The sequence below is a fragment of the Condylostylus longicornis genome, unplaced genomic scaffold (genome assembly GCF_029603195.1).
Source record: "Condylostylus longicornis isolate FDR11 unplaced genomic scaffold, ASM2960319v2 ptg000119l, whole genome shotgun sequence".
NCBI classification, from domain to species: domain Eukaryota; kingdom Metazoa; phylum Arthropoda; class Insecta; order Diptera; family Dolichopodidae; genus Condylostylus; species Condylostylus longicornis.
In genome coordinates, this window is record NW_026578087.1 from 1,589,040 (window position 1) to 1,613,803 (window position 24,764).

A 24,764-nucleotide genomic window follows, 5' to 3' on the forward strand; every position below is an offset into this window, starting at 1 on the left:
ATGAATTATGCATTTAATTTTTAATGTTATAAATATACTAATTATTTTCAAAAAATTTGGGTCCATATTTGTTCAAACACTTTAAATTTATAATAGAGTTTGTAATTAAATTGAATGACAAATTAGTCAAATTTAATATAGTCACTGTTATTCAGTATTTTGTCAATTTAAATGTATTAGTATTTGCGTATTTGTAAAAAGGAAGTAATAAAAAATGGTTTTTTCAAAAATTTTCAATTGAAAACCTTCTCCAATTTTTAAAATTTATTCACACAATTATTTCAAAAGTAAAATTTCAATCAATTTAAATGATTTTGATTTGTATAGATGGTACATAAGTAGATGCTTACAATAAAATAACTTTCATTGAAATAGCCTTACAGCTCTTTCAAATGCAAATGATATTGCCGTCAGTAAATACCTATGATATACATAAAAGTATATATACATTTGTGTCGTCATTAAAAGTTATAAGGGTGAGCAAAACGTTAAAATATAAAAAATAAATAAAATTTAATGGGTTTTTTTCTTGCTCTCTCCCTCTAGGTTTCCAGAATCCGAATGGAACAAACAGAATAAATGAAAAATTCAAGGAGAGAAAATGTATTCAAAAAGAGAAGAGAAAATATTTTTGATCATAAAAATTATCATATAAACTATTAAAATTATATTGAAATTGAGTACATATTAAGTTTCAATTATATTTTTTGATATTAACAATTCCGATAAATGCAATAATTTTCAATCATCGATATTACAATAAAAAGAATCGATTAAAACCAAATTTTTATAGTTTTTCTTAACAAAAAATTAAAAAGAGAGTAAAAACTTTTATGGTTGTACTCCTTTTTTTTTTTTTTTGCTCATTTTAAACTCAAATCTCTCTTTAATTTTTTAAGTCAAAAAAAAAAACGGGGGGTGGGGGGGGGGGGGTATATACGATAAAGACGATAAAAAATGCAGACAAATAAAATTTTGTAACTTACCATCATGGGAATCATATAAATAAATTATTTTTCTCCATCCATAAAATTGAATCGTATCGATAATAGCTTGATGATAATCCGGTCTCATGCTAATAGCATAATCGAGAAATCCTGATGATGGTGTCAATACCTATACACACACATAACAAAGTAAATTTCAATATAAAAACAAAGAAATTAAATTTTTATTTCAAAAACTTTTTATTTATTAATTTAATTTGAAAATTGTACAATAAATAAAAGGTAAAAGGAAAAATATTAAATACGTAAATAAAATTTTTGAAATACTCAAAATTTAATAAAAATTGAAGGAAAAAGTACAGAAACAAAAGAACGAAAATTCAAAAACGAAAATAATTTTCTTTATTAATAACTTAAAATTTAGTGTAAAACTTTCTTTGTAAATATCTCGGCATCAATATTATATAAGAGAGGCGAATAGAGTGTATGTACAAGAGCATTAAAAAAAACAAAACAAAAATGTTGAACTTAAAAAAAAATTTAATTAAATTTTATGAGAATCGAATATCCTTTTTATTTCAATATCGAATTGAGGATTTTATTTTTTAATTTTAATTCTTTTCCTTTTCCGGTTCATTTTCAATTCAATATTCAAATAATATAAAAATTGCAAAATTTCACATACATTATATACATACATACATAATACAGAGTGTTTGGAAAAAAGTAGATGTTCCTTTTTAAATGATTATGGAACTTAGAAAGAATCATTGAGGAGGCGGTCGGAGCGTTGCAGAAGTTTTCTAGGGTTGCGGCAGACCAAGGAGCTTTTGGGTGATTATGATTAAAAGCGGTTCAAGAAATTTAGATATGGGCAAGAATCTGTTGAAAATTCTTACTGGGGCTTGTTGGGTTACAGCAAACGTAGAGGGTAGTCCATAAGGTTGGGCTTGGAAAACGAAGACTCTTGCAGATTCTGTGGAAAAGATGAGTACACCTTCTGGAAGAGTGTGATCCACTCGATCATAGGAGAAGAAAAATACTGAGAGACCTCAATCTCATAGCAGCGGAGTTGCGAGTTTTAGGGTCTCACAAGTTCTCGAGTTCATTAGAGCGGTGGATTTCTAATGGGTGTTGTAGGGGCATTTTCTACATTCAGCGGGCCGTGACACAATAAATTCTTATACATGGTCGCCATAATAAGCCAAATTAATATAGCCTTTTATATTATAACCTTACATTGATCACGAGCGAAATTTTTAAAAATTGTGCGAAATTTTAGTTATGAAATTTTCGTTTGCCTGTTCATGGAGTACTGACCATTGCATTAAGAGCCCTTTGAATTTTTGAAAATTTAAATTGTTAGATTTTTTTTAATTGCTTCTATTTGAATTAAACTATACCACTCTGTGAATAAAAATAAAGGACATATTTATAAACCTATATGCAAGTATTTTCGTTGAAATAAAAGGAATGCATAAAGTGGCAACAAATAAAAGGTAAAAAGAAAAAAAAAAAAAATAATCAAAAAAATACTTAAAAAAATTTTTTTTTTTTATATATTTTTTAATGCTTACCTTCTCCGGGAACCATGGAGTTACAAATGGCATTTGAAAGGTGTTACTATACGAATGTAATGTATCAAATGAATCAGGTGAAACGGCGCCCAACATCGAGTAAACGCCACGGGAGAATTGGTTACAAACTGGAAAATAAAATTTAATTTTTTTTTATTATTTTCATTTCGTTAACATTTTGTGGTGATTTTTAATTTTTTTTTCTTATTATTTTATATTGCTTTAAAAAGTATACCAGAAAACAAAATGTGGATTAAACAATCAAACAATGCATATAAGAGATTAAAGGTATACATTCAAGGATGAATAAAGAATATCCTTTTTGTTTTTCGGCGGAATACTTTTGTAACATTTTATTTTTATCGTTTGTACTACTTGTATGTTTGCTTTTAATGCATTTTTATTTTATATTGCTTTATTTTTGCAATTTTCATTGTTTTATTTAATAATTTACGTTTATTTTTTGATCAATAATCTATAAATAATAAATACATAATATGTTTAAATATAAAAGAGTAAATAATGGTCACCAAACTTACACACAACACACACGTACATTTGTAAAATATTTTTTTTAATTGGTGAACAGGAAATAATTTTAAAATTGTATAATGGCGTCTCTTAGCAGGCACAATTCAATTCAATTTAATATTCTAATAATAAAATATTCTATTTTAATAATTTAAAAATGAGAGAATGTTAAATTTTGTTCTTGTCATATTTTTAATAAATTGAAGTTAAAATTGAATGTTTAATTATGGAATTGAAAATTTATTAATCGCCAAACTGGCGTGTATTCTTTTTGTTTTCACTATTAGAATTTTAATATTTTTAGATTAAAGAACGCCCTAGATTACATTTTCTATAGTGCAATGTTTAAATTACACCTGCATAGTTAAGAGTTTGATATTTCATATTTGAACTTGTTTCTCTATCTCGGTCTTTACTAAAAAATTCAAAATTTCCAAAATATACGTAAGATCTCACTCATATTAAAATAAAATGTAAAAATTTTTTGATTATTTTTCATTACAGGCTTTTAAAATCTTGATTGACAAAGAATGTTTATGAAAAATAAGACTAAATACGTTTATAGGAGATGCCGTATAGTTTATGGAAGATGCTGTATCGGCTATGGGAGATATAGTATCGAATGATAAAAGAATATTATTTAATTTAGGCTGTTCTTTCAATGAGTTTCAAAACTACTGCTGTATCAGGTTCATCAACACAAATATCGATGGGGATTTTCCCAATTATCTCAAGGGCAAAATTTTCAGGAGTAGGTTTTCTGGGTCGCGAGTGGTTAACATTTGTTGCAACTCATGCCGCAAGAGGCATTTGTCCTTCTTTGGCATGATTGCTTCGCTTTGAAATGATCTCTCTATCACCATAAGATGTGACAGTCACTGGCGTTCAAATAGGAAAATATAGTACGCGGATTAGCCTAGGAGAGCACAAAGTATAATTTGTTTTTTAATAGCTTCAGAACTTCACGACTTTCTTATATGATTATTTTACATGAATTTCACATTTAATGTAAGTAGTGGCCCTATTCTGAAATTTATGTTTTTTATTAAAGAAAAATGTTGTGCATCTTTTAAATCACAAGTGTGCTGAAAAATTAAATTGATTTATTTTCACAATGGGTTAAAAATATTCCGATATTTCATGTTCTAATTTTGCATGTGTATTCGAATAAAATTTAGTTTTTCATTTTATTTACAAAATTTTCTGTATCGTTGTTTATTTTTCGAAATCATTTCAAGTGAAAAATTAGTTTGTATAAAATTGTGCGTAAATTTAAACTTCAACACAAGAAAGTATACACACACACATACATAGAGTGTATATAATGTAAATATAAATTGTATTTTATTTGAGTAAATCAAATAAAATATTAAAATTTTTCTTTTATTGTTTCATTCTTGTAATTTTTTTGTATTATATTATGTATGTACTTGAAATTATTGTTTCAAAAAATTAAATAGCAAATAAATCATTAAATTGTTTTATTTACAAAATAAATAGGCACACAGCAAACATTTTATATAGAGAACAATATGATAATCGTATCTACTTTATGTTTACATTGTTAATAATTTCGAATTTGTATAGAAAATAAGGAGCTGCTTAAAACTTTTAGCAAACAAAATATAATTTGTAAAATTGTAGCATAGCTATTGTGTGTAATTTATATTAATTTTAAAGTTATGCAAACACGTACTTAACCTATTTTATATGAAAAGGGTTTTGTTTGTTAGTTCAAAATTAATTTATGCATAAGTATGTCTGTATTACATAATATACATAAATTATATATGAGAATATTGTAAATTTCATATACATAATTAAGGTACACACAAATATATATGTAAATATTTTAATAGAAATTCATACTTATTTAATTAAAAGTAAAACATTGTGTTGATCGGGGAGGGGGAGGAGGAAATATTTATTTTTTTTTTTAATTTATACAATAAGTAATTTATCCATTGTTGTTCCTTTGTAATAAAATCGGAGTTTAAAATTTTTTACTTTTGTTCCATTTATCTGTGGGATACATAAGTATAGTTGGGGAATTCACAGTCAGTGTAATTATGAGAATTCTTTAACTCATTATTTCCTACAATACTGCAAATGGAATATAAGCATAACTGGCACTTAACGACACGGCAATTCATGCATTACAGAATATGGACCAATATGAATACAATGGGAGAGAATAGGTTAAATTGAAGACAATTCATATTTAGCATTCAATTTCTTTTTAAATCAAATTGAGAAATTAAAAATTTAAGAGACAAGAGAAAGTTAGATTTCTATTAAAAATTTATAAAATAAATTTCATTTAAATTTTCTCGCTATTTAATATTGAGGAACCACGTTAAATAAAATAGCAATATATGTAGGGGAGTGTCCTGTGAACACCAGCATAATGATGATGCAGAAAATGTAATTTAAGAATCTATAATTAGGCATTTTTTTTTCATAAATATACAAGTGTTGTATAATTTATTTAAGAAAATCAAAAATTCAAGAAAATTTGTGAAAAACACACCATTGCGGGAGGGGAACGCATAGGAATTTTAATTTTTGATTAATGTTGTTCGTTTATTACAAGCTACATGATACTTTAGAATTCAATTATTATAAAAAGATTTATAAATTTTTTTTTACAATTTTTTACATTTATAATATATTAAGGTGTATACATGTGTATATTATGTATATTAGAAAAGGTATATTGTATTTCGAATTTCAATTATAATATTAGGGAATATTTTATGTTAATTTAGAAATACTTTCAAGTTTTTCAACCAATTCTCTTTGCTCTCATATTCGTACAGATGTTTACAGAAAAGATTTTCTAATATAATACTTGACAATTGAGAGAGGAAAGTGAGAGTTATGTTGAGTTTTTTTAGTAAAATATACTAAGGACTAACGATTATGGCTTTTCCTGTTCATACTTTTACTAATTCACCTTATTTCATATTTGACTTACACCATTTAAATTTGAAAAGTAGTGAACTGGTGATAAATCGAATATTTTCGTAAATAATCGGTAATTTTCGTATTTATTTGACAATTTCGATATTAATTCGGCAAATTTTGGTGTTAACTCAATAATTTTTGCACTAAGTCGCCAGTTTTTGTTATTCTTTGAATATCGCGAACGAAGAGCCATTTCTGTTTTTTCTCAATTTAAATTTTAAACATAATTTAAGAACAAGTCATGCTAATTCCAAAATGTTGATAATATTGCGTTTTTTGCTCTTATACAAAATGTGAAAATAATTTTACTATAGTATCTTAAAGTTGATGTTGTCAACTATATTAAGAAATTTTCTTTTATTAAAAACTTTAATAAAATATTTCATAATTTGCCATTTTTACACACATAATTTTTGAGTCCTTAAAAATTACATAGTTTTTGTAGTGTGGTGGCAGTGAAAAATGGAGTCTACATCATGGAAATTTTTTGCAATGCATAAAAAATTCACATATTTTAAATAAATTTTTCTGAATTATTATGAAAATTTAATTTTTGAAATGTTTTTAAAATTACAAGAAAAAACCGAAAAAAAAAATCGAAACACTTCAGGAGATTTTAAATTTTTTTTCTCGTATTTTCACAAAATTAGAAATTAGGCAACCATTATTCAACACTAATGATTTTTCATTTAATAAATTTTGTGTTCATTAAAACTGAATATTATTGTGTACTTTAATTGTGTGGTGGAGGTAGTGGTGGGTTGGTAGCTGTTTTGTATTATAAAACAAGAATGAAGAGAGTGGAGAAACAATGATGATTTGATGAATATTTATTTCACAAGTGAGAGCATACTCTATTTTTACATAACACATAATTGTGCTGAAGACAAAGAAAAGAGAAATAGTAACTGAATTTTTCATTTTTGTTTGTACTTTTGTGTTTATTTTAAATTGTCAGAATTAAATTATTCTCTAAATATAGAAGATCTCAGTACAGACTTACGTGTATATATATATATATACATTTGTAGGTAGCATTTATTTAAATGTGTGTTTACATTAAAATTTAAATATTAAAGAAAATTATCAAATTAGAAATTCGTAAAAAAAATCCTTTATTTTTTTCTTTCAATGCCTCTCTTTCTCTCTTTCACTCTCTCTCTCGCTCGCTCTTTATTTAAAATTTTGTATAATCTTTTAAATGAAAAATTCTTATTTTAAAAGTAAATAAAATTAAATAGAAATTAAATTTTATGAAAATATAAAATGTACCTATGTATGTATATAAGGGTCTATGTATAATCTATACATAATTATAGACAAAACGGGAATAAGATGGAAAACTTTCGAATCACTTATTAACAAATTATATAAAAATAACAAAAAAAAAAGAAAAATTTAAATTGCCGCGATCTATAAAAGAATAAAATTTATTTTAAAGTTGAGATAGAAAAAAAAAATAGGAAAAAACCAGAAAAGTTTTTAATAAAATTCTAATCAAAATAATTATTTTTAAAATATAAGAAAATTTCATTTTCTATATAATTGCGTAATACTTGTACATTTTTATTTGAATAAATCCTTATTTTATTATTAGGTTCAAGGATAAAAGAGAAAATCTTTTTCGTCTATTTTGATTTTCTTTTGATTTCATATAAGAAAATTCTAACAAAATTTTAATTTTAATTTTAATAAGATCTAAAGATTGAAAATTAATTTTATTGAATAAATTATTTTTCGTAATTGCTATAAAAATAAATAAAATTTAAAATTTCGAATATATTTTTTTTATTTTTAATTAATTAAAATATTATTAGAGTTTAAGTATAAATGCTAATTAAGTATGTATGCGTGGTTGTTGTTTTAGTGTATGTCTTTTGTTACGAAATTTTAAAATTCATTTAATATTAAAAAATGGTAAAAGATATTTTTTAATTTCAAAATTACAAATCATTTGAATTAATTTTATTAATTTATTTAATGGATGATTTAAAAAAAAATTTATTTTAAAAACCTGTGAGATCTCTATAGCTCGAAGTCGCATGGACAGGCTACAGTATCTCGAGTTGTAGAGACTCGAGTTATGGAAACTCCATTATATAATGTTAATGTTGACTCTAACTCCGATTTACATTTTGATTTTAAATTTACTAATTAAAAGTGTGATTTTGCTTTCGAAAATAAAAGATAATAAGACGAAGTAATTTGCTGAATAAAAAAATTTGGAATAAGATTTAAACATTTGCATACAGTTTGCTATAATAAAATTGAAGTTTTAATTTAGAAGCTACACATTGTAGATTGCAAAGAGGTAACACTGTACCGCGACCGGAAACTATAGATCTATTGTGCTACCCAACTAGGCGTGGGACAAATATCTATAATACCTCCTCGAACAAGTTTGAAGGGCCGGTAGACCATAGCTTCGCCGCAGTGAGCACGTAGTTTCCCAGTACCTTCATTTTCTAGCGCGCGGGGGCCCCGCATTCTCTAAGAAGATGTGGACTCCTTGTCCTACCCACAAAACCTATAAAAATTTTGACTTTTTAGGTCAAACCTTCTAAGATGACCACTAAACCTACAATGTCAAGATACCGGTGAGAAATCTCACCTGATTCCTACCGAACCCCATTATTTTCTTAAAGCGCCCCTGGTCATAACTTCCCGGAAGCTTCTTGGCTTGTCGAAGCCTTGGAACGCCTGTCCAGGTCTCCGAACGCCGCCTCACCATTTCCTTCCTTAATTCTCCTCGAATCGTATGTGATCCAATTCCGCAGAAGGGCTCCGGCCTAAGAAGATGTATGATTGCCCCCTTTTATGCCAACCCGTCGGTCGCCTCGTTTCCTTAAAATACACGTACACGTTAGTTTATAAGGCAAAAATTCCTGATATTTTCCAACTTTTGAAGAGCCAAAGTTAGATTGTTAACAAATATTTGTATTCCTAAATATACGCTTACTACATTTTCAATAAGTATACTATCATATTTTTTTTTCTTTACCTTTTTCAATCCTAGTGAAAAGCATAAGGTTAGTACATGATATCATGCCCTAGTTTCATTGCGTCATAGAGTTTTAACTAGGGAGGTGACTAGCGTGTCATAATAAATAATCAAATTATTGTCTGATTTATTTAATCAACGTTTTATCTACAATAACAGTCAGTTTATGATGCTCTATGCAATCATATATTATTTTGGCATCCTGATAGATTTTCTTCTGTATTTGCCAGTCCCAGACCTAAGGAGCTAGATTGTGTTATTTCAATTTAGATAAAATATTAAAATTAATTTCGGAATTCACTGCAATCAGTAGATTAATTTTAGAATTGAATTTTCGAATAATGAAATCTTTTAGGCTGGGCAAAAACTTCTTTAATTTGATTTTTTTGAATGTTACTTAAATTTTATTTGATCTCTCATAGTAATGGTCTTTAGGGACTTGTTCATATTTTAAATTCAATCAAATTCTATGCTTGTCTGAAATAAAAATTTCTAATATTTTAATTTTTTATTTACTTGAAATTTTTTTGCATATAAAAGAACAAATTTACTTTTTTTTTAAATAAAAATTTCTCCAAAGAATACCGTAAAAGTTTTTGGCCGAAATTTTTAATGCATGAAATTCTAAGAAAACTTAATATAAAAGAAGCATAATAAAAAAATTTTGTAATATGAGTTCTTGCCCATCATTTTAATTTTTTTTTTGAATTTGCAATTAAAAATTTGTTTTCGGACAATTTATTAATTTTAAATTGAATAAGTTGTAATTAAAGAAGGACAACTGTGAATAGAGCAAAGATAACAATTTTGTAAAAATGTTACACTTCTTAATTTATTATTTAAAAAATTGTCCATGGAAAGTTGGATTGCATGAAATTCCAATTAATGACATTGAAAGAGTGCTGATATGCAGAGGCCTAACTAAATTAAAAGTCGAAAAAAGCTGTTAACATTACAGTATAATTAAACCTATTAAATGAAGATTTTATTTTAAATTTTTTAATAAAAAAAATTATAATTAAATATGATCGTAAAATAGAACTCAAGTAGGGTGAAAATTGGAGCGTGAAACTCCAGTGTTGTTCGTGTTTAAAAAAAAAAATATCCAAAATAATGAGATACGAAACGAGTACTTGCAATCCTTATTAAAATAAAAGCATAGTTGGAAAAAAATGGAAAAATGAAATTCATGTCAAAAACGTCCTTTTTATTTTTATCTTCAAAATATAAGATGGCAAATATTATTTTATTTTCACAAATTATGTTAAAAATTCTTCAAAAATATTAAAATTGTTTTAAATCAATATTTTTTTTTTAACATCAAGGCCAGCATTTTTTATTTTCAATGTGGAAGTTTATGCAGTCAAACTTATCATATGAAATTTGGCATTTCACATATGAAAATTTACAAATAAATTTTTTTTTAATAAAAAACAAAAAATCATGTGTGTGTGTGTGTGTGTGTAAATATGAAATTTTTGGCAATAAATTTAATTCATCTATAAACAAACACATGAGTGTGTACGTATGTGAAATTTATTTTTTATTTATTTTAAAAATTTTTATGTTGGTTTGGGACTTTATGCATAAATAAAATATTTGGTATTTTCTAGATTAATATTAAAACTTTAGGCATTTTGTTCTTTTAAGTGGAATAATGGGATATTAAGAAAATGTTATACATTTTTAATAAATGCCAATTATGTGGAAAAATTTTTTAAAATAATGCTTTTCATTATTTAAATGTATGGTTGTTTCTTGCAGTACTATACATATATGTAGTTTCTCAGACTTTAATTGGCGAGTTCTTTAATCGCTTTATTAAAGTGAAATATAAAAATTCGCGATTAAAATTTCAAAAAACACAAGTGCTTTTCAAGTGCCATCTTAATTTAAAAATAATTTTAAATAGAAGAGAAAGTTTAGTTTTTATTATTCTGAAGATTTCTTAAAATAAATAATGAAAATTTCACCAAATAAATGCAGAACAGAAGGGTGGCGTAAGGCGAAAGTTCGAGGTAAGGCAAGAAACTTGAAGAAATTTTTCTCCCCCAACTGGACTCGTATACAGTGCCTTATCGCTTTTTAAATGGACGCTTTACCAACTGAGCTACGGAGGTATGAAGATATAATTAGCAAGCTGCTTTTTACATTGCTCTTGCTTATTAATCGAGATGACTACATACTTTATTTACATGCGATCGATTCGATCATCTTTGAAACCTACAATCACGAAATATTAATTAAATATTGTCTATTGCAATAAAGTTGACTTCAATTGAACTTAGAAGTAAGACAGTGGGGGCTCCGCCTAGCCACCAACGCAATGTCCAGATCAACAGTAAGGTCCATCTGTAATCCTCAAATGTACTCAAATACAAACAATAACAACGTGAAGATGTTTGTATTATTCTCAGAGTTTAACAAGCATTTTACAACGATAAGCTTGAAAGAAAAATTTACGTGTATAGTTAATAATCATGCAGTTAAATGACAAACTATGAAATAATGCTATGAATAAATATATAATGTAACAGGAAACCGGAACAACACGAGGTTGTTACAATGTAAAGATTTGTTTACTGAATTTTTGAGTATTTCAGAATTGAATGTAGCTCATATTTTTGTTTTCGGCACTTAGAATCCTTCTAAAGGCTCAAAGCTTCTATAATTTGTTCAGTATAATGAAAAAAGTTTCGGGGGAATAGATAACAATAACTTAAATTTGAGTTCATCGGGTCCTTTAACCGAAGTACCTCGGTTTCAAAGCGTGGTCAGATCAAAGGTTAGGTCACTATAAAAATTAAACTTAATATTAATTACTTATTATTAATGCTACGGCAGACTCTTCACCACCTAGTTAACTCGATAACTAGCTTGATTACAATTCTTGAATTCTTATTACAATCTAGATTTAAAAAATAAAATTCCAATATAATATAAACATTTCCATTTGTATAATCATTGCGATTTGCGGATTATAAATTTATCCATTATAAAAGTTTTCAAGTATACTTTAAATTATTATTCGATCCGAAAATAATTAAAGTCGCATGAGAAAATAAAAATGTTATGACATGCACATGAATGGTTTTTTATTTCAATAAATCAAATGATTTGGCAATTCCTTTCAATAATATTTTTCATTTTGTATAGCTCAGCGCCACATGAAAAAAAGTTTTTTAAAAGTTCATAATAAAAATGAGCAAATTGTGCTGCAATAGTTTTTAGTTTTTATTATTTTTAATGTGTTTTGTTATTTTTAACTTTCAAAATGTATGAAGTTTATAAAATATGAAAGTTTTTATTAGAAAAATTTAGGTTATAAATAAGAAATGAGTAAAAAATAAGAGGATGAAAATATTTTTTGTTTTGTATAAAATTTTAAAAATGTTAAAGAATTTCAAATGTCCCTAACTTCAATTCAGCTTATAAGTTATAATTGCTGAATCACGTGAATTGATACTGAAATTTTTAAATCACTCATTTAAAATGAAACTGCTTATGTGAGTAATGGTGGCAAATATTGCAATAAGTTTATCAAATAAAAGAATCAACGGTGTATTCCAAGTTAAACATCTTGTTGTTTACTCAAAGCACCAGCATTTAGTAATAAAATTTTCTTATCAGCGTTAATTTATTAGTCAACCCACAATATTTTTATAAAAGGCATTTATTAAAGAAATTCGACTTTTTCTATTTTTTGCTGTTGTTGTTTTAAATTGTTTGTACTTAATTTTTAATAAAAATTATTTTGTACTTTCAAGTGATTTGTTTTTTTTAATTAAATTGAATTTTGCACAGTAAAAGTCTTAGGAATTTTTACTCTTTTTCTATTTTTTTAAACACAATAATAAGTCTATGTAGAATTAAAATTAAAAATAAAATTAGAATTGGGATAATTCTGGAAATAATGCTTGTTTCTAAAACAATTACATTAAAATATTTTAAGAAAAATAAAGAAAAAAAGTAATAAGTAATTTATATAGAAAATCGAGGAATTTCAACTAGAAATTTCACGGAAAGAATTTAAGCAATATTAATTTGAGCACAATATTAAAAAATCCTGCTCAAAGTTGAGTGACTTGAAAATCCTCTATTTTAAATTATTCTTATTTTTGAATTACCAGTCTTTAAATGCCAGGTTCATTGAGGCTTTGAAAGAGAATTATCGCAATTTTTTTGAATTTCGCTTTCAATTTTGCTTGCACTTTGCGACGGTGCAATGCGAACGTTCTCTGATCACAGCTGGATACTGGGTAATGAGATGGCGGACGGTCTTGCATAAGCCGGAGTGCTCACCTAATTAATGAATCGAGTGTCTGCCGCTGTAGGAATTTATTGACATCATAGATAAGGTAACTAAAATTAGGTGCGAAGCCATATAGGCGGGAGCTTGCAACATATAGGCTGGTTTTATGTTGATGAGAATAAGACCAAGCCGTTGTTGGGATACGGTAAGACTAGTCTCAGCATACTGGTAGGGGCGCTGATGGGGCAGAAGAAGTGGTAATTAATTGAAAAAGAACAATGCAAATTTTTTACGTCGTTTTTTAGCATATTATTAGGCGCATTTGATTTTATTTCTGCCTCCTAAAAATAAAAATTATATCAATTAGTCACACTTTTAATTATTATATAAAATTTTCAAGGCCTTATTCGATTATTTTTTATTTTAGGCACATAAAAAATTCAAGTGCTTTAATGCTTTCTTTTTTTTAATAATTTCACAAAATTCTGTAATTTTTTTTCAATTCTGTTTTGTTTTTTGCCTGGTTTTGCAAATAATAAACAGGTGTTACAAATTTTACACTAGATAAAATCCATTTTATTGTGAAAATTTTATTTCTGAAACAGAAAATTAAATTTTTTATTTTTATTCAAATGAACCATGAAAACTATTACAGTGAGTGCTTTTAATTTATATATTTATAATTATAATATTAATTAAATAATTATTTTGAAATAAATTTCATATTTAACACTTTCCCTGCTTATTAATAAAAAAAAAATTTATTCACACAATATTATAATCCTATTATAATTTAAGCACTACACGAAATTACGTAGATGAATTCATTCTTTTGTGTTTTCATTGTACTTATAGGAAGCAAGCAGTTTTAGATAATTTTAATTACAAAGCATATAGCTAGGCGCGGGTAGGTTTTTTTATGTACATTATGTAACATTTTGTTTTCCATAAATTATTTTTAAGTAGTAATATTTTGTGAGTAGTGGAGATTGGTCGTATATCTTGTTAAAGGGAAAAATAAATAAGTTATCCAATAAAGTAGGAGTTTTTAGCGTAAATTTTAAATTTAAATATTAAAATGACATAAAAATTTCATTCTAAAAAAATGTTTTCTAATTAATTCAATTAGAGGGCATGCAAAGGCATCTAAAGCAAGTACATCTACGAAGTTGAAAGGCTTTAACAAGTTACCGGATCACATCAAAAATTGTAAAAGTGAATGAGTTTACAAGTGGGTTAAAAAATTAAGTGGGTTACAAAATATTAGAAACTAAAAAAGCAATGTGCTTTTTAGGAAAATTATACTATAAGATTAGTTTTAGTTTAAATTTCTAATAAAAAGTTTTATATAAATTACTGAAATCACATAAAAAAAGCAGTGAGAGCAAATTGCCATCCCGGCAGTTATATCAGGTCCAACTATTGATAAGAGATTATTCTCAATAGTAGAAGATTCGCTACAACATAGGGAAATTTTCCTCTCCGGAGTTTAACACTGGTCAGGCTACAACCCTAAAGTTGTGTTTTGGCAATGTGGTGGTCTTTATTTGAGATATTAGGATGAAATTGAAGCAGAATCTAGCAGACCTTATACGGCCTTTAAGATTATGTTCGATGGCACTAACATTTGATAAAGACTCACAAAGAACAAAACAGGCATTTCTTTCCATGAGTACAGGAATCGAAAACTGAAGCTCATTTAGAATCTTTTCGACTATTTATTCGTTTCCAAAATAGCTCATAAAATATGAATAATTTTATATGCAATTTATTTTTAACAAGGAAACTATTTATTCCCCTATAACTATGCAAATTACCATTTATAACAAATTTAATGAATGTTAAAAAAAATCCGAAATTTGAACTCTTTAAGTTGCATTTAATATTCATACGTAGGTAATATTTATTATCATAAATTTTCTATATATATATATTTTTGGAGGATATTTGATCATTTAAAATTGTTCAGTTAAGTTTATGTGAACTCCAAAAAAAAAAAAGAAAAAAAAAAACAAAGTAATTTAACGATTTTTTTTCCATCCTTCTTCACACCTGTCGTTTAATTAATATTTTGTTTTCTTTTCATTAAAAATCACTTTGTTATTGCATGTGCGTTATTATCATGCAAAAAAAAAAAAAGACGACAAAATAAATAAATTTCCTCTTTATCCTTGAGGATACAATTTGACCATCCATATTTTTCCGTGTAAACAAATCAGAGTTTCCATGCAAAATTACTGAATTGTCCTCGTTAAAAAAGAACAAAGAAGAAAAAAGAGAAAATGTACAAAAAAAAAATCAGACAAATTTTTAAACCGAAATTTTATGAGGGTGTGACAAATGCCGCGATGACTTTTTGTAAGGTTTATGAAAATGGAATTTAATTTTTTAACGAATTCTACATGAATGTATTAAATTTTTTTTGGTAAGCTTTTCTGGCTTGGTTTGGGAAGGTGTCCACCAAAAAACACAAAAAAAACATAAACCTTAAATATGAATTAAATAATTTTTTTTTTAAGGTTAATTTAAAGTTGATAGCATATTGCTTTAATTATATTTTATCTTCGGTTTTGTTTTTTAGTGTGTGTATGGGGGAAATTTTACAATTTTGAAAAATATGTTGAGGTTTTCTTTGAGAGAGATGAGAACATTAAATGTAAGTTGTAAAAGGACATTTTCATTTTTAAATATAGTTGTACAAGTTGAATGTTCATATATGAGCCCAAAATATGTTAAAGTTCATAAAAATAGTTAAAGTATAGGGAGGAATTGGTCCATCAATCTTGGTGAACTAAAGGAATTTAAACGACTGTAATATAAATGTTCTCATGTTCTTATGACTTAAGAGAATAATTTGTTTTTCACGTCGGAGTTTGTAGTATTTTCGACTGCAATCGATTTCATTTCTCTCGCATCTCATTTTTTCTTTAAACTCTCAATTCTACTTGCTTTAAATAAATCGCAATCACAGTTCGCTACATGGATGAGTTTTAATCTCATTATAGACGAGAATTGTGCATATGAACTAGTTCTTTATTTGTGTTGCATGGGTTATGCTGTGAATTTTTAAATTTCTTCAACTTTTAAAAGCATTGTATAACGTATTCCAATCGAATTTCATAACTTATTTCAATTAAGTCAAATTAAAATTTAAAACAAAAAAAATTCAATATCAAATAATTCTGGCAACAATATTTTTTAATTTGTTAAAATACAAATTTTGCTCATGAACTAGTTTTTAATTATAAAATAATAAATATTGATAGGCCATACACATAACTATGTACAGAATATATTTGTAATTGAGAATGTTGTTTATGTATAAATTTCTGATATTTTTCCGGTATTCTAATTAGTTGGTGGTTGTATGAACTACACCGAGAATATATTTATGAATTTAATGTAAAATTTTTTATTTTGTGTAAATTAAACAAGTGTTCCACAAATATTTTGTTATTTAAATTGTAGGCTTTGACATTTTTTTTAAACGAAAACTTTTATCCTTTGACAATTTTGTTTAACATATTTTAATTAGTTATTTTTACCATAATAGCTTACGGTATTTTTAGTTTATTTCATTTTAAATAATGTGTTTACGCTTAAAATTTGGGTATTTTCAACAATAATTTTTGGAAGTTTTTATTTTATTCTAAGATTTAAAATTTTCAATTTCGCTAATAAATTTATTACCGTAAAATGATATAAACTGATGTAGGGCCGCTGCAAATATTAAATGAGTTATATTTCCACCATATTTACCATATTCTGACACAATAAGTTGCAAGTGTTGAGGTGAAAGAACGAAATTGGAGATTACTGACTAGTTTAATAAATTTGATGAAATGGAAGGAAAGATTTTTGCCTGTTCCTGAAAGTAATTGGTTGTTGTATTCCAAAAAAGTATTATTGGTTTTCACTTATCACATGTTGAATTTCTTGACTTTATATTTTCGTTGTAATTTTTTTACAAAATTCCCTTAAAAAGAATGAGGAAGCAAGTACAGATTAGTGTTTAGAATTCGAAAATATTTCACAATTTCAACAAAAATATTTAATAAATGCAAGTAAATTGTAAGGATGCAAGGATTCTATATTAGAAATATTATAAGCGCAACGAAGACTTGTACGATCCTATGTATTTTCGTAAAAAATGTGTCTTCTTGAGACCCTCCTTTTGAATATTTCCAAGAATATAAATTTAATTCTATAGAAATATTTTAAAACTTACTAACAGATTGAACTCAATTCAACTTATTTTGGAATAAGAATTTTTTTTTGTCCTTTATGAATATTTATTTTAAAATTTTATTAAAAATTAAAGAAAATAAATTTAGGACAGCAAAAATAATTAAGTTGATATTCGTTGAAAAGTTTTTTAGAAATGTCGCATATTTATTTGGAACAGTTCTATGTAACATTTTTTTTATGAACAAAATTAAAAAACTTTTGAAAAATTTAATTGAAAAAAAATATTTAAAATAACTCATGTCAATTAAAATGTCAACTAAATTTTCCTAAAATTAAAAAATTTCTTCCATTTTGAATAAGATAAATGGCGTAAGTTCTGCAGATAATGGAAAGCGATGCACATGAACCTAAAAATCATTATAATTTCCTATAAAATGAAGGTCATAGATTATAAAATTGAATGCTTTAAGGATTTTATTAGAGTATTAACTTAATCCGTATGACGTGTTTGATATAATCACATTAAACGTTAAAGTTGATTAACATTTTAATTCTCAAAAAAAAAATTCTAATTTTCTTTTTGAATTCACCTACAAAACCACGTTGACAAAAAAACAAACCGTAGGTATACGTCATTTTCTTATTAATTAAAAGGATAATTAATTTTTGGTGAAAATTTCTTTTATTCCGTTTTTGGTCTATCATAAAATTTCTTTGACTAAGTCAATTATTCAATTCGCTTTTACCAAAAGAAAATTCATTTTACGAAATTATTTTCGTTTATATATGGTTTTCTAGAAAAACGAAATAATTGAGAGTTAGCTGGAAGTGTCTGTTGTCCTAGGCACAGTAATTACTATGTATGATCCAAAGTGTTTATGAGATTTTTTAATGTAGTGGTTGTGTGGGTAGTTGTGTTTTATATTATCTTTTATTTATGTAGTTTTAACAATATTGCGTGTAGGGATAAAAGCAAAAGTTAAAAGGTTCCCGATTTACTTTAATTTAAGGAAAGGTAAAACACAGAACATTATTGTGCATCAGACGATTGATTAGTAAAAGCATTCAGTAAAGCAAAATAAATGTGACTTAGTTAACAAACATGGCTATCAGTTACTATAACTAAAACCGTCACCATTTATAGATAGGAGTGAAAGAGGGGGGGAAAGAATTACAAAAAAAACCGACAAATACAAGTATTCATTTCGTGCAACATAGGCGTTAATGACTTAAGCATCCCATAGTCCGTACTATGACTCGGAATATTGAAAAGCTCAACCGACATTAAAATACTGGGATTCTCGCTGTAAAAAATTCGGCTCAATAATATGAAAGAAGAATATATTAGAAACTACCCTACGACAGCAAAGCGGCCTTAAGTCCAAAAGTTAAAGCTTACTTTCATAAGGGGGCAAACCAAACGGATTCGATCAATAAAACGTATTCGTATTTTATGGTAAGGAGAGTCTTTAGTAAGAAATTTTTGGTTTTGACAATAACATTTGTTGATTTATTTTAAATATAGTTTAAATTTAATTTCGTTCAAGGCTATATAAAGTCAGAATTTTATGAGAGCCAAAGAAGACAATAGTTTGTTGTTCGACTTACAAAATCCATGCTATTCTGTCTGGAAAATGACGATTGGAAATTGAACAAATGACGAAAAATGAAAGAAAAATTAAGAACGGGAGAATAGCGGTATTTCTTCAATTAGCCACTAGATGACAATTTGTATTTGACATTTAGCGACATTTGTCAAATTATTAATATTAGATTTATTATGGACATTTGCTTTATTACAGCACTGTACAATTTGTAATAATAAAATGAAATATAAATTCACATACACACACACATACTTAAATATTTATCACAATGAAAAACAAACACTGAAAACATTTCGTGAAAGTTTTGAAAAAAAAAAAACAAAATATTCACAAACGTTATTTTAATTAAAAAAAATATTGTTGTTTTCATTTTACAGTTTGTTTTTCTAAATTATTAAAAAGTTGAAAAAACGGGGTAAAAAAAAAAAATCTACCTAATAAAATAAAAAAAAAGGCACTTAAAAGTTATTTTTCTAAAAATTACTTTCGCTCTAGTTGAGCATCGATTTATTTAGTTCCCGTTTTTTTTTAAATTTTTTTAACTGTTTATAAATTTTTTACTCGATTCTGCCCTCCATAAATAACTATACAAACATTCATAAATATTTCAAAAACTTCCAAAATGTTGAAATTTTTTTTTGACATTCACTTTTTTATAATCATGAAGTAAAAATGCTAAAAAAACTAAGTTTGTTTTTTTTTTTGTACTGCTTTTGAGGAGCAGTGAACTTTTTGTGTTCAGATCATTGTACAATCAATTTGGTTTTAAGCTTATATCGCTGTAAGTATTTAGAGGAATTCAAATTTATTGTGAATATGAAAATGTTTTTGGTTGAAAGCAAAATGTCCGCAATTTATTTTAGAGTTCATTTTTACGCGCTCTGTGTCTGACGTACAGACTTACATTTTTTTTTTTAAACAAATTTTAATTATTTTTTTCGGTTAAGTTCAGTGACCATACGCAGTTGACTGTTTTCAATTAATTTATACTTAGAGTCTTTAAATTTTAACTGTTATTTAATGGTTATGGCGAAATTTTTATAAAACTAGAGTATAATTAATCTTTTTGGTGAAATTTTTTAATTGTATAAAAGGATTGGTACCTCGCCAATTAGCGTGCTTCTTAAATATTTTTTTTTTTTGAAAATAGTTTTAAGTTTAATGGAATGCAATTAATTTCATCAGTGAGTAATTTATGCCTCTCACATTTCTCTTTATTCTTCTTTAAAATTATTAGTCGGGTTTTTAGCCTCAGCTCTTCAAGTCTGCACAAGTATAATGAAGATTTTTCGTTTTTATAATTACAGTTTGCCTTTCAAGTTCTTATCGATCTCATTTTCTGAAAACTGGATTATATTGCCATCATAGATATTGAGCAAGACGACTATTGGCATCAAATTGAGCAAGACGACTATTCGTAAAAGAGTTAAATGTTTTATGACAAACATCGAAATGATTCGACTATATAGACTTCTTGTATGCTAACATTCTGCATTAACTAAAACATTCTAATATTTATCTTTAATCTAATTTTAAGTGTTTCAGTTTCTGATTCTACTTAAAACTCTCTTTTCAATTGTCAAGAAGAAATTTCAAGAGTAAAATTTTTTTTGTTTTGTAGTAGAAGAGCAATTGAAGTTTGTCGAAATTGATCAATTGCAGTTAAACAGTTCTTAACTAAGTTGTATGATTTACATGAATCTTAAATCATTTTTAAAATTATTTTTTTTTATTTTTATTTCAATCTACTTGGAAATAACCCTTACAGATTTTGGAATAAAAAATACAAAATCAGCTTAAAATTAAGTAAAGAAAAAATTAAACAAATAAAACAAAATTCATTATATGTATATAGTATATAATATAATAAAGCTTAAGTACTATTGAAAAATTTGGTGAGATCTCTTCTAACTTTTTCTCTATTAGAATCAAAATCAATTTCAGAGGAACAAATGTTAAATAAACATTGAGAAGTAACTATAGGCTCGCAAAAATTATAATTAGTTCTATACGAATCAAGATATAGAAAACGACGATTTGTGACAGTATGTGCTGGGGCGTAAATATTATATAAATTCAAAATTTCTGAGCAATTTATTCTCGCAGATAAACCATCATAAGAAAACATTACAGAAGCAACATTATGAATATCAATAAGTTTACATTTGGCAATGTATCCAGTGGTATTCAACTCCCAATTAAATTTACGCAAGCAAAACCGAACCATATTCTTCTGGACAGATTCAATACGCTTTATATGATTTTTATACGATGGCATCCAAATAAGAGCAGCATATTCGAGGTGAGGACGGACAAATAAGCTTTTAAATGTATAGGGATCAGAAAAATGTGCAGACTGCCTCTTGATAAAGCCCAGCATAGAATACCGCCTTTGAAATTACATGGTCGATATGAGGATTAAAAGTAAGCCTGTTATCAAGAATTATCCCCAAATCCTTTATTTCATCGACACTATCTAATATAAAATTATTCACCCTATAGCTAAAATTAATGAAATTATTTGTTCATTATTCGTTTACATTTTTCTACATTTAACATGATACCATTCGAAGAACACCAGTTATAAAATTTATGAATATTTAACTGGAGCCGATGACAATCCTCCACTGATCTAATAATAGAAAACAATTTTATGTCATCAGCGAATGATAAAATAGAACAGTCAATATGACAAGCACAATCATTTGTGAATAAAAGAAAGAGCAAAGGACCCAGATGCGTTCCTTGAGGAAAGCCAGAGGTAGCTAGAAATGAATAAGATTCGCAATTGGAGATTTTAACAGAAAATTTGCGCTCTAATAAATAAGAACGTATCCACTTCAAATCTACTAAAATGATCTACTTTATCAAAAGCCTTAGATATATCAGTGAAAATAGCGTCCACCTGGAAAACACGTTCCACTTATAATCATATATTAAAGCCTTTCATAATATCGGTCTATAGATAAGTGCTGCCATATTATCCAAAATCCAATCTCCTTGAAATTTATCGGTACAACAAGCAAAATCTACATCTTTTATATTATTTCCGAAGTCTTTTATACACACTTAGATATGCTCTGAGCAAAATTGTTGAACACCATTTGAGTATTTGATATGAGTTTTTATGCTGAATGCATAAATGAAAATTCCTCGGTAGCCTAAGGACAACTTTTTATCTGACTAAAAATTTAATATGAATATTAACGTATAAAATTTATCCAATATAAAAAACTATTTAATACCTTAGTCATCATAATTTTATAAGTGGGGTGATTTACCGGAAAAATCTAGACGTATCAACTCTTTTGACAATAAAATTCTAAAGGATTATTGTTATTGTAATAATTGTAGTTTATGTTAATAGAATTTAGATTTTTCTATTACAAGAACATGCGTAGGGTGTTCGGATACTGCTTTTTTATATTTTAAAATGTATTTGAAGATTAATAAAAGTTTTATAATATAAATACATATTTAATATTCAGAGGTAGGCTGTTGATTTTTCTTTTGAAAATCAATAATATTTAATTCAAAATATTTTATTTTCGATGTAAAGAATTAAAGGTCCTTGAATAAAATTTTTTTAAAAAAAATTTAATTTAAATAAAATATTTATAAAATAAATAAAAATATGCGTAGGTTTCTTATAAAAAGAAAATTCTTCCAACTCGTCACTTTAGTCTTACAGGCCATATTCTAGAGGTATGACACTCTTATACAACATATTTTCACATTCTAAGAAGTAGGATGATTGTTAAGAATTGTAAGGCTTAATATTTTTTATTAGCCACGATTTAAAAGCATATTCAATTTGCAATGAATATCTTGAGTTTGGCGAAAACTGAAAGTGTTAAATTTCAAAACGTACAAGAAAAATATTGGCATTAAATATTTAAACTAGAGACAAAACTATGCAATAAAATAAATTTCATATTCCCTTTTACACATAAATTTTATATTTAAGGATATTTTAAAATTTCAAAGGATATTTTTTGCAAATAAATATTTTTAAAGTATAAAAACCAAGTCACAAATACGATGGCAACGAATAGATGATAACAATTTCATTTGATATTTTATGCTCTGTAAAATAAAGGTAAGTATAATAAGCTTAAAATTCATTAATAAATTTTGATGCTTTTACAAACAAAAAAAAATATTTAAATCGGATTTACCTTAATGGTCAAAAGCTTGAAATTTATAACAACCCAATTAAGGTGAGCATTCATTCGAAGGATGAAAAATTTCACTGGCACATACTATTATTATTAAAGAAATAAATTTCATGTAGGAAACAAGCCTAAAATTATTTTTTGCAGATGAAATTAGTTTTGCGTCTTGCAAAATGAATTTAAAAAATGCTATCGCAGGTTCATTCACTTTATGGCCGAGCATTGAAGAAGGATGATGAAGTGAGCGCAAAGTGCCGTGTGTCTAAAATAATTGCGAGTTATTTTATTGTTAAAAATTTGCGAATGTGCACGGTTTGCAACCATAATGAATCATGGGAAAAACTAAAAGGCAAACATGAAAAAAAGGCCATTCGCAATGCAATTGTTCTCTAACATAGTATAGAAGCACTAACAATGTTCGTTCGCTAGCATAACACCGAATATTCAACATCTGAAAATTCAAGATTTGAAAATTCAAGAGAAAACAACAATTTTTAGACATTTCCATAATAATTGTGGCCATACATAAAACTAAAAGTTGATAACCCTAAAGGTATGCAATTTTAAGTATAATATTAAAATAAATAATAAAGTTTAGATAAATTATAGTTAATTAATTATATATATATATTTATATTTCAATAAAAAAAACATACTGAGTCTTGATAATTTAAATGCATCAGCTGTGTTTATAACATCAACATAAGCCTGTAATTCAAAACGTCTTGATGTTACATTTAAATTATGATTAAGCATTGCATATTTAAATGCCGATTGTACTTCATCGGTTCCTTGTTCAAATATTGCACCTAATGGAATTTTTTCAGTTGGTGGCATTAATTGGGCCAATATAATAGCATTAGGTATTATAGCATATTGTATATAAGTTAATATTGTAATCCAATATGAAAATTTTATTCCAAATGACATTTTGTAAATATTTTTTTTTAATTAATTTCTTTTATTTTACTAAATTTTTTTTTTAATAATTTTTTTTTTTTAAATAAAATTTAAAAACTATAAAATTATATTTTTCTATTAACTATATTATTTTATTATTTTTTATAAATATTTTTGATATTATAAGATTAATATTAAAAAAATGGCAATGAGGAATAATCATTTTGTTGTGTTGTGTGTGTTTTTTTAAATTATTATTAATTATTTCTTAATTTAGTAATTATTTTTTTAATGTAATTTACAAGTAATATTTTTTTTTGATATTTTTTAATATTATGTACATTTAAATTTGTTTGATTAAATTAATTTGAAAACATTGCATATTATGCATTTATGTATGAAATTTTTATATTTAGGTCACATAATTTTTTATTTATTTATTTTTGAATAATTATTTAATTAATTTATTTACTTTTAATTTATTTGTATACAAGTATAAATGTTGAAATTTTTCTAAAATATTATATTTTTTTTTTCGCGAATTCACACTCTTCTTTATTTTTCATTTATTATTATTATTTTTGACACACAATTTAATTGCTTCATTTTTTTTTTTGAA

General features: G+C 26.1%; 1 protein-coding gene across 2 annotated transcripts in view; it reads right to left on the reverse strand.

The window, feature by feature from the left end:
* LOC129614742 (glutamate receptor 1) overlaps positions 1–24,462 on the reverse strand; it is a 102,252-nt gene extending 77,790 nt beyond the window's left edge. Inside the window, exons 1-3 of one of the 2 annotated variants that reach the window (XM_055529591.1) lie at positions 23,902–24,462; positions 2,525–2,652; positions 987–1,116 (exon numbers count right to left, since the gene is read on the reverse strand). In XM_055529591.1, the coding sequence (XP_055385566.1) occupies positions 987–1,116; positions 2,525–2,652; positions 23,902–24,175 (532 nt within the window). In that variant the 5' untranslated portion in view covers positions 24,176–24,462. The remainder of the gene's footprint in view (positions 1–986; positions 1,117–2,524; positions 2,653–23,901) is intronic. The other variant, XM_055529590.1, reaches the window with a different exon arrangement.
* Positions 24,463–24,764: the final 302 nt, after the last annotated feature.